Source organism: Chrysochloris asiatica, unplaced genomic scaffold, assembly GCF_000296735.1.
Source record: "Chrysochloris asiatica unplaced genomic scaffold, ChrAsi1.0 scaffold00116, whole genome shotgun sequence".
Taxonomy (NCBI): domain Eukaryota; kingdom Metazoa; phylum Chordata; class Mammalia; order Afrosoricida; family Chrysochloridae; genus Chrysochloris; species Chrysochloris asiatica.
In genome coordinates, this window is record NW_006408634.1 from 40,051 (window position 1) to 51,738 (window position 11,688).

The 11,688-nt window shown below is 44.0% G+C and overlaps 1 protein-coding gene across 1 annotated transcript in view; it reads right to left on the bottom strand.

Annotated features, from left to right (window-relative positions):
* Positions 1–11,688, bottom strand: part of ZNF304 (zinc finger protein 304) — a 32,448-nt gene that overhangs the window by 6,291 nt on the left and 14,469 nt on the right. The window contains exon 4 of the mRNA XM_006868259.1: positions 6,803–6,902. Coding sequence (XP_006868321.1) covers positions 6,803–6,902 — 100 coding nt within the window. The remainder of the gene's footprint in view (positions 1–6,802; positions 6,903–11,688) is intronic.

Sequence of the window (11,688 nt, forward strand, 5' to 3'; positions counted from 1 at the left end):
CAGCGGAAACTAGACTACACTACAAACAACACACAACACACACATCATGGGGAGACATGCACCATGGGTCAGACGGGACAGTGGAAACTACACTACAAACAACACACCATGCACACATCACGGGAGACATGCATCATGGGTCAGACGGGACAGCGGAAACTAGACTTGGCAATTTGGGCTGGTCAGTCCTAAGCAGACTTCATATATCAGCAGTGTTGGCACTCCTCTCCTCTCTATAACCACTAATAACACCTTTCCTGACCAAGTCAGATTCTCTGATCCGATTGTGACTCACAGATGACTTCTCAGCTCTATGGTCCAACATGTTGTAATGTGCCTTGGAGTGGTTCCGACTCATAACAACCCTGTACAGGGTTTCCAAGACTGTAAATCTTTACAGGTGCAGAAAGCCTCATCTTTCTATTGTGAAGCAGCTGGTAGTTTCAAACTGTTGACCGTGAGATTAGCAGCCTGATGCGTAACCACTACGCTACCAGAGCTCCTTGGTCCACATGTACTTCCACGTAAATGAAATCCACTGTTCTTAACTACTGTTTCCACACAGTGCAATGGGCCTCTACCTATCAAGTTTCACTTCTCAATGTTCTGTGAATTTGGGTATAATTGGTGTTAATTTCCTGCTTACATTTTGCTGCCATGGCAGTTCAAATGTACCCTGCGTTCTGTGGAGGAAAGACCGGACAATGCACTCAGACAGAGATGTGTTGTTAGGTCAGTGCTGTCGAGTCAGTTCCGACCCAATGCAACCCTGTGTGCAACCAAACAAAACAGCGCCCAGTCCTGTGCCAGCCTCACAATCCCTGCCAGCCTTGAGCCCACTGCTGCTGCCACTGTGCCAATCCATCTCATTGGGGCTCTCCCTCTTTTTCTCTATCCCTCCAATTTACCAAGACTGATGTCCTTCTCCAAGGACTGATCCCTCCTGATAATATATCCGAAGTATGAGAGACGAAGTCTGGTCATCTGACGTCAGCAATGATATCCCTCCTCACTTGAACTCCAGCAGTTTTCTGTCAATGCCATTTTTTAATTATCTTTAGCAAAATGTTACTTCCATGTGTTATTAATGATATTGTCCTATAGTTTCTGCATTCCGTTGGGTCACCTCTCTTTGGAACGGACACAAATATCTATATCATCCAATTAGTTACCATAGATGAGTGAGGGCCTCCGGTGCTGCATCAGTTTGTTGAAAGATTTTCATTTGTATTCCAGCAATTCCCAGAGCCTTGTGTTTTAGCCAATGTCTTCAGTGCACCTTGGACTTCTTCCTTCAGTACCATTGGCTCTTGATCATATGCTACCTCTTGAAACGGTTGAACATTGACCATTTCTTTTTGCACATTGACTCAGTATAGGACTCCTGGTGTAGGCTCAGCACTGAACTGAGAACCACAAGGTTAGCAGTTCAAACCCACCAGCTGCTCTGCAGAAACACTATACAGGGTCTCTATGAGTCGGAACTGACTCCATGGCACCTAGACACAACAACAACTCTGTGTGTTTCTTCCTTCTACTTTTGGTGCTCTCTGCATCACTCAGTAATTTCCCAGAGTCCTTCAATACTGCAAGTGGAGGCTTGGTTTATTTTGTTCAGTTCTGTCACCGTGAGAAATACTGAGCATGTTCTTCCCTTCTGGTTGTCTTACTCCAGGTCTTTGCGCATTTCATTATGATACTTGTCTTTGTCTTCTCAAACGGACCTCTGAAATTTCCTGTTCAGCTCTTTTACAGCCTCATTTCTTCTATTTACTTTAGCATCTCTACACTGGAGAAGGAGCTCTGGTAGCGTAGTGGCTACAAATTGGGCTGCTAACCTCAAGGCTGGCAGTTCGAAACTACCAGCCGTTCCACATAAGAAAGATGAGGCTTTCTGCTCCTGTGAAGATTTACAGCCTCAGAAACCCTGTACAGGGTCACTATGAGTTAGAACCGACTCCACAGTGCTTAACAACAACAACACTGGATAGCAAGTTTCAAGAGTTTCTTCTGACGTCCATTTTGGTGTTTTTCTTTTTTCTAGTCTTTTTAATGGCCTTTTGCTTTTTTTCTGTATGATATTCTTGATGTCATTCCACAACTCTTCTGGTTTTCAGTACTTGGTATCTAATGCATCAAATCTGTTCTTGAGCTGATCTCCAAATTCACATGGGATATGTTCAAGGTTATATTTCGGCTCTTGTGGACTTAATTTTCTTAAGGCTCAGTCTGAATTTGCACATGAGCAGTTGATGGTCTGTTCCACAGTCTGCCCTTGGCCTTGTTTTGACTGATGATATGGAGCTTTTCCACCATCTGTTCCCACAGATGTAGGCATTTTGATTTCTGTGTATTCCATCTGGTGAGGTTCGTGTGTGTAGTTGTCTTTTATGTTGTTTATAAAAGGTGTTTTCAGTGAACAAGTCATTGGTCTTGCAAACTTGTATCATGCAAACTCCAGCATCATTTCTATCACCAAGGCCACATTTTCCAATGAGTGATCTTTCTTCTTTGTTCTCAACCTTTACACTCAATCATCAGTAATTATCAATACATCTCGATTGCATGTTTGATCAATTTCAGCCTGAAGAAGTTGGTAGAATTCTTCAATTTCATCATCACTAACTTTCGTGGTTGGTACCTAAATTTGAATAATAGTGGTACTTACTGGTCTGCCTTGAGTTGTCGTCGTTAGGTGCCATCGAGTTGGTACCAACTCATAGTGACCTCATGCACAACAGATTGAAACCCTGCCTGGTCCGGCGCCAACCTCACAATCACTGCTGCCACTGTGCCAACCCATTCCTCTTTTGTACTGACTCTCCACTTTGCCAATCATGATGTCCTTCTCCAGGGATGGTCAGTCCCTCCTCTTAATGTGTCTGAAGTATGAGAGACAAAGTCTGGTCATCTTTGGAGCATTCTGGCTGCACTTCTTCCAATAGAGATTTGTTTGTGCTTTTGGTGGCCCATAGTACTTTTAATATTCTCCTCCAACACCATACCTCAAAGGTATCAATTCTTCTACAGTCTTCCTTATTCAGTGTCCAATTTTCACATGCATATGAGGCTACTGAAAATAACATGGCTGGGGTCAGGATACATTATTCCTCAAACTGACATCTTTGCTCTTGAACACTTCAAAGAGGTCTTGTGCAGCAGATTTGCCCAATGCAATACATTGTTTGATTTTTTGACTGCTGCTTCCATGAGTGTAGATGGTTAATCCAAAAAAAAACAAGTCTTTGACAACTTCAATCTTTTCTCCATTTATCTTGATGTTGTTTATTGATCCAGGGGTGAGAATTTTTGTTTTCTTTACATTGAGGTGCAACCCCCCCCCCCACCTCCCAAAAAAGACTTCAGGTATAAGGTTTAAAGATTATCCTCCAGAAATAATTTCAGGGATCCATCCATCCTGAAGCAACAAGGCAAGAAGAGTCTGGAACAGGGGGAGAAAATGAAATGTGTGACTAACTGTTTAAATCAACAGCTGCTTCCTGACCAAAAGGGGGGATATGTATAACAGAATTTCTAATTCTCATGGAATCAAAACGTTATTGAGCTCTTGCTGTTGTTCAGTGCCGTCAAGTCAGTTCTGACTCATAGCGACCCTGTATAGGGTTTCCAAGTAGCAGCTGGTGGGTTTGAACTGCCAACTTGTGGTTCACAGTCCAGTGCTAGTCCTACAGAACCACACTAGTATCAAATAAATTACTAAAATAATAAACAAAGTTCCTCAGAGTAGCCACTAAAAGATCCTCTCCTCCTCAGTGATGTTGATTCTTTTTAAAAGATTGTTGTTGTTGTTGTTAAGTATCGTCTAGTCAGTTCTGACTCCTAGAGATCCCGTATAGGGTTTCCAAGGAGCAGTTAGTGGGTTTGAACAAACTACCTTGCGATTAGCAGTCCAGTTACTTAGCCTACTGCTCACAGGTACAGAAATTATGAATGAGGGAACACATAAGAAGCAAGCGGATTTCTTTGGAAGAGAAGAGGATTGATTCCTAAACAATTCCATGAGAGCCATTGGTAAGAAAACCTGTTCCTAAAACATTCTAAAATTATAAACTGCAGAAACATACCTACTATCTGTGTAAATGTTTTCAGTCTTATCTTTTGCTATCTGACAAGTTCTAGTTAGGACAACTACTTCAGCTTGGACTATTATCTAAACAGATAAACAAAAACCAGATAAACGCACTGGTGATTATGTTGTTGCTAAATGTCCCAGTCGGTTCTGACTTATAGCAACCCTGTATAGGAATTCCAAGGAGCAGCTGGTGGATTTGAACTGCTAACCTACACTAGGACTCCCTCTACAACCTGGGCTTCCTAATAATATTACCTATGTTCTCAACGAGTCCTGGTATGATGCTGTAGGTCGGCACTTCAAACCTACCAGCTGCTCCTCAGAAACCCTATACAGGGTCACTATGAGTCGGAGCTGACTCAGTAACCCTTAACTACAATATTGTCAAAGTTATTTATCACCATTGTATCAGGACAGTGGAAACAGAATACAGTGGAACGTACTGGAAGATAAGAGAACATGTACTATTATTACGTACCTTTTCCCAACTCCACGTACAGTACCAGCATGTAGGCAGCATGAAATTGGCCCTGGTGAGAGTATGTACACCAGGGAAAATAAAAAGGATTATTTTATTGAATGTCTGGAGTTAAGAAAATTATGGAGAATGTGTTGATAATACAGATTAAACTTTAAAGTGCTTGGCGCATGTCACCATTACATTGTGAGTAACACACACACACACACACACAAAACTGAAGAAATATTCTTGCAATACTCTAAAGTAATTATTCCATTCGGAATAGAAGTCACTCAAGTTACTGAAGAATTAAGTCCTAATATGTCCTTTTGTTGCACTGTCTTCTTGTTTTATGTTAAAAGGGGAAAAACACGTCCACTAACATTCATTTTTTAAATAGGCAAAAGTTATTCATCAAAGAAGAAATACAAGTGCCAAAGAGACATATTAAAAATGTCCAGCATCATGAATGGTCAGGAAAATGTAAACTACAGTGCGATACCATTACACATTTTTGGAATGGCTCGTATTTAAGAAACTGGCCATTCTAAGTACTGGTGAGAATGTGAAGAATGTTAGTGTAAATGCAAAAAGGTACAACCACTTTAGAAAACAGTTTGCCAGTTTCTTAAATAGTTACGCATTCCCCTAACTTACAACGTAGGCACTGTGCTCCTAGGTGTATCAACAGAAGATATTACACATAAATTCACATTAAAAAACTGTACACATGTTTATAACAAATTTCTTTTTGATAGCCAAATACCTGGATGAGGGGAACTCACTCATTCATTCACAAACAGTTGTATATAAAACAAATAATGGTATGCAGTAGAATACTGCTTAGTGATAAAAAGAATGAACTGTTCACATCAACTTGGATTAGTCTCAGAATAATTATGCAACATGAAAGAAATCAGACAAATTACAGAATTCCAGTGAAAGCAAACGAATCTCAGTGTGAGAGACAGTAAATCAACGGTTGCTTGAGAATCCAGGTAGGACAGGAAGAGAACACAAGAGAAATATGAGGTGACTGGCTCATTAGCATTACAATAGTCTCATGGGATTATGCATATGCTGAAACTTACCAAACTGTTCACTTTAAACATGTGTAGTTTATTGCATGTTCATTATATCTAAAAAGAAGTTTTAACAGAAGATTTGGGGCAGCAATGTAAATTAGGCCAAAACTAGAGTGAAAACTCTTCTCTGGCATTACACAGATCCCACTGAGGAACACAAAGTTTGGCTTGTGCTAAAAAGCAGTCCATCTCTTCATATTGGCAAACTCTGTTCTCACTCCCACCCCAAATACAGGATTCCCAAGATTAAAGGTGGCTCAAACAATCAGGTGCTTAGTATTATCACACAAACCAAAGGAGGTGAGGCAGATAGTTCACAGATGGTGCAACTTGAAGGCTGAGGAAACACATCCTGAGCATCACACGAGACTGTAGTCTTTCCTGCTAACCAAAGCTGGGCGACATGCAGGTCCTAAGCAGTCAGACAGTTAGGAATGACAACCCCGAAGATCGCGGTCTACTCATGATTCCCTCCAGAGGGTGAGAGAACACAGGGCTACCTTCCCTGATTATGTGTGGGGTCACGGACCCACACGATGGGGAGCGGAAAGTTAGAAGAGATGAGGTGGTTTTTAATCACAGAAGCTCAGTGACAGAACTAAAGTGTACAACACAGCTCCTTAAAGCTTTCCACAAAACTAGTATTCTCAGGGAAATGCCACTGCATGTATGCTCAGATGCATCACATTGTTGGCGCCCGCACAAAGGCTCTCACAGGTGGTGTTACTTCAGAGTCAGATGGCTCATTCCCTGCTATCTCCATCTCAGCCTAAGTCCGTTCTCGAATGCGAATGCCTTGGTGTCAAATGAGGGTAGATCTTTAGCTGAAGGTGATGTTTTCCCACATCACTGCTCTCAGAAAATCTATCTGGTTTGTGAAATTTCTAACACTGAATCAGAACACACCATTCACTAAAGACTTGCCCACACTAGCTGCAAGTGATGAGGCCTTCATCAGATGCCCAGTAAGTTGGGTGTTTTGGCTAAAGAATACCCTGTATGTACTGCACCCATATAGTCTTTCTGCGTTGCGAACTCTCTGATGTTCAGTGAGGCCGGAGCTTTGGCTACACACTTTACCACATTCCATGCACGTATAAGGCCTTGTTCCGGTGTGAACTCTGGTGTGAACGAGGCTAGAGCTTGGGCTAAAGCATTTCCCACCTTCATTACGTTCATAGCCTTTTCACCTTGTGAGTTCTGATGTTTAATGAGGCTGTGGTTTTGGTTAAAGATCTTCCCACATTCGCTGCGTTCATAAGACCTTGTTCCAGTGTAAACTCTCTGGTGTTCAATAAGACTGGAGCTTTTGGATAAGGATTTTCCCATAAGGCCTTTCTCCAGTGTGGATTCGCTGGTGCCAAACAAGAGCAGGTTTGTTGCTGAAGGCTTTCCCACATTCACGACACTTGTAGTGACTTTTACTGTGAAAGACCTCCACACACTCACTGTCCTTTTGTGGTTTCCCCTTGCTGTGACTGGCCTGCTGCTGGAGAAGACCCCAGCTACCCTAGAAGTCCTTCTCAACATCTCAGCAGGGGAAGGGCTTCTTTTTTAAGTGGACTCCACGGCTCTCCACAAAGGCAGCCTCGTCCATATGCCCTGTGAAAGGTTAATCTCCACCGGGCTGCTTCTGGTACTTAGGAAATTTCCCATATGCCCCAGGGTGTGCTCCCAGGCGTGCAAGCAAATAATCACCTCTGACACCATGCCACACATCTCACAGGAAGGGGCAGAGCCACCTTGGAGGTTCTCATCTGTAACACTCCCTGTAAAGAAACACTCTGCTCAGAAGGTGCTCCCTCACTCCCCACCAACAACCAGAAAGCAGAGAACTGCTGGTGAGCTTTACGTGGACTTTGGTGGGAGGGAGCAGCTCCATCATGAAAGGACACTGGACACAGAAATGAGCCCATGACATTTTTAGGGTGAAGCAACTGGGATCAGGTTAAATAGAGGGTCGTTATGTAGAACAGGGCCTCTGAAGTTTGCAGAACAGACTGGCTCAACTGGCAAAGGATACCAGGAGGGTGAGCAATACAGGGAGAGGCAGGGCCCAAAACTCACTTTGCTGCAAACAGTTTTCACCAGGATCTTGACTGCTGGTGACCAATGACCACCACGTAACAAGGTGTTTTGAGGCCCAGGAAAACCCTCTTGTTACTGAGTAGCTGGTGTTAAGGGGCTATTTTAAAAGTATACGTACACCTCATAGCACGTTAAGTGTAAGCCAGTATGAGGAAGCACAGGAGCGGGAAGAGTGAAGAGGACTGAGGAGAGGTGGACAGAGAGGGGTGGAGGGGCAGTCCAGCGTGAAAGTCAGAATAGCAATGACAGGGGAAAGGTTTCAAGAGTGGGGAAGGAAGAGAAAAATAGGGTATGGCTACTGCTCTTAGCAGCAAAATAGGGTTGGGCCTAGGACATGTTCCGTATGTGATCTGAACTTTGTCATGACATCACTTCCTCCCAATGCCAGTCACCAGGGCCAGGCCTACTCAGTCTGGCACGTACCCATGGTTCTCCCCGACAGCTTGAGTTGCACAACAACATGGGATCAGGAAGATTGGCCAGCACTGACCCAAGGCAACCCACCCAAAAACAATGTCAAGAAAGAAAAGTGTTACACAAAGAATCTTTGGTGAGAATCTTGTAAGGAAGAGGAAAGAACCTGGTTACAGAAGCCACAGACCTAGAAAGTCCTCATAGGAGGGCATGCGTGAGACAGATGGCATCCGCTGGACGAACTACAAGTCTACAGCACTTTAACAAGTAGTGCAAACAGTGAAGCACTCAGCTGATAACCTCACAGCGTCATGGGAGAAAGACCTGACCATCTGCTTCCATAAAGATGGCTCCCGTCATGGAGTCGGTTCCGACTCAGCTTCCAAGAAGGAGCTGGTGGATTTGAACTGCCGACCCTGCGGTTAGCAATCCTACAGCACCATACCATGACTCCTCCATTAAGATCACAGCCTAGAAAATCCCTATGAGACCATTCTATTCTGTCATATGGGGTCTCCGTGAGTTGAAGTCCATTCCGTGATACCTTGCAACATTGATTTGCAAAAGTATCAGTTTGAGGATGAAGGTGTGCCTGACCTCTGGTATTTTCAGTAACTTCATATGGGTATGAAAGTGGGACAATGAGTAAGGAAGACCCTAGAACCGATGCACTTGAGTTATGGTGCTGAAGAATATTTAAAGTACCACGAACTGCCAGGACAAACAGGTGTTAGAAGTACAACCAGAATGCTCCTTAGAGGCCAGGGTGGAGAGACTTTGTCTCATACTTTGGGCATGTCATCAGGAGGGACCAGTCTCTGGAGGGCATTATGCTAGGTAAAGTGGACAGTCAGTGACAAAGAGAAAGAACTCCAGCAAGATGGAGTGGCACAGTGGCAGCAGTGAGCTCAAATGTAACATTCATGAGGAGAGCCGATTGTGTTTTGTTCTGTTGTGCACAGGGTCACTATGAGTCAAAACTGACCCAACTGCAGCTAACAACCAACCAACCCAATGGTTGGCAGTTCTAAATCACCCAGTAGCACCAGAAAGGCGGGCCTGGAGCGCTGCTTCTGCAAGGGTGGTTGGTAAGTACTGTCAGGTCAGCTCCGGCTCATAGTGACTCTGTATAGGGTTTCCCAGTGCTTGGTGAGTTTGAACCATGGATCTTGGGGTTCAAACCAAACCTTGCGGTCCAATGCTTATCCCATAGCATCATACCAGGACTCCATCTGACAAGAAATCCCTATGAAATTCTGCTCAGTAACATATAAGGTTGCTATGATTCAACCAGTTATATACTTTATTATATACTCACTCCTCCTCACTCCGGGACTGCCTTGTCATCCGACATTTTGCATTTATGGCAACAGTGAAAAACCTACTAACTGGTGATTTTGTACTTTAATGACCTAAGTCTGGCAGTAACAAGAGGGATCCAGAGATGGCAAGAGGGATCCAGCCTGTGTTGGTTAAGCCCACGTGTCAACTTGACCAGACCATGATTCTGGGTGGCTTGTCGTTTATCTAAAACGTAACTTGGCAGTTTCGGACGGCTGGAGTCATTGTCCACTTTGTGATTCTGCACAGTAATTCTCTGTTTTCACACAAGGCCAATTTTCATATAATAAACAGGTCTTTGGACCTGTGGTACCTTGAATTTACTTGCTATAGCTTTTCTATCCAGTCTTCTTAATCCCCAAGTGATTGGGTTTGTTGTTGTTGTTGTTAAGTGCCGTCGAGTTGATTCTGACCCATAGTGACCCTGTATAAGGTTTCCAAGGAACAGCTGGTGAGCTTGAACCACCGACCTTGCAGTTCAAATGACTTTGCAGTCTGACGCATGAGCCCACAGCAAGTGATTGGGTGGGACCATGCAAATAAGGTGTATAGGACTGTAAGGCTGGGATTGGTTATTTGCGCCACTCAGCTAGGTTTAAAGGAGCCATCGCAGAAGCAGAAACTGACAATCCTAGGACCATCAAGAAGGAAGAACATGAGTGGAGTGTGAGATCCCTACCTAGAAAAGCTACGACAGCAGAGGTGGGGGCATGGAGAGACAGAGCAGCTAGGGGCTCGAGGCCCGTGGACCGAGAGAAGCCGAGTACACACAGGCAGGAGGCTGGTTTGCACAATGTGCCCTCTGGGCATTCACAGACAGGCTAAAGTACTCTGTAACATTTGACTGAGCAGGACCAACGCCAAGCGGCCACACAGCTGAAGAGTGAGGCGCGTCTGCAGCATGGCCGAGTCAGTCGTTGGTGACTGGAAAACTGCTGTCTACTCAGTTGTTTTCTGATCTTGAAATAAATCCCATAATCTTGAACATTGCTGTGAATCCTGTGTGACCACTGCAATGGCTTGCTGAACCCAGATGTAAAGCAGGGAGGACTATGGGAGGGGTGGTCGGTGTTAGAACAGGGTAGAGAAGGGTGGAGGGTGGAGGCATGTCTCACTGCCACGTCACAGGACTCTCAGCCTGGGGCTGATTTGGAGTTTCGCTTTCCCCCTGGTGAAGCAGAGGAAGTCAGACATGGGCCCCACAGTTTTTGCACTCACTCTAGGTGGTGCACACTTTTCATATGCTGCTAAGTGAAAAGGTGACAGGGGACCCCACCCAGGGGTGGCTCCGAGAAAAGGCGAAGCAACCCACTTCCAAAACCTCAGCCAATGAAAACCATACGGAGATACTCGACGTGGTCACCAAAGAATCAGAGCAGATTTGACAGAAATTGTCTGCTTTTTATAATCTAGAATATAAAATGAAATTACTATAATGAAACAGACTGAATACCACCACGTGTTGCGAGGTTGTGAAGCAACTGGAAAACTCATACCCTACTTCTGTGAATTAAATTGTTACAATCACTTTGGAACACAATTTGTGGCAGGTTCTTTAAAAGAAAATGACATATTCCTCAATCCTATGACCTCACCATGCCATCCCTAGGGTGTTTACCCAAGATAAATACACACACATCCGTCTAAGAGCCTGCACACAATTCTTCACAACAGCTTTATCCATGATAGCCCCAAACTGGAAATCACCTAAATGTCCGTTAACAGCTGAACAGATTCAAAGAAAAAATGGGTGTATCTAAACTCAGCAATAAAAAAGGAACTATTGATACATGCAACAACATGTACAAATCCCAAACTAGTCCCCTGGCCCCATCACCATTAATAAGCACTGGACTGCTAACCACAAGGTCAGCAGTTCAAACCCACCAGCGGTCTGCGGGACAAAGAGGAGGCTTTCTGCTCCTGCGGAGAATTATGGTCTTGAGAACACACAGAGTGGCTAGGAATTAAAATTGCACGATGCAGTCAGTTTGAATTTATGTACTGTATGGCCTCCTTTAAAGAGAACTAAGAAAAGAATGAGGACATAAAGGAACTCTGTGATATGCTTGTGAACTAAAGTGAGGAAGGTTAGAAAGAACCGAGAGGAATTGTGAAGGGACAAGGAGAATCTTCTGGGTTGTGTTCATCATCACTATGTTGATGGTTTTAAAGGTGTGTACATATGCTAACACATCAACTATCAA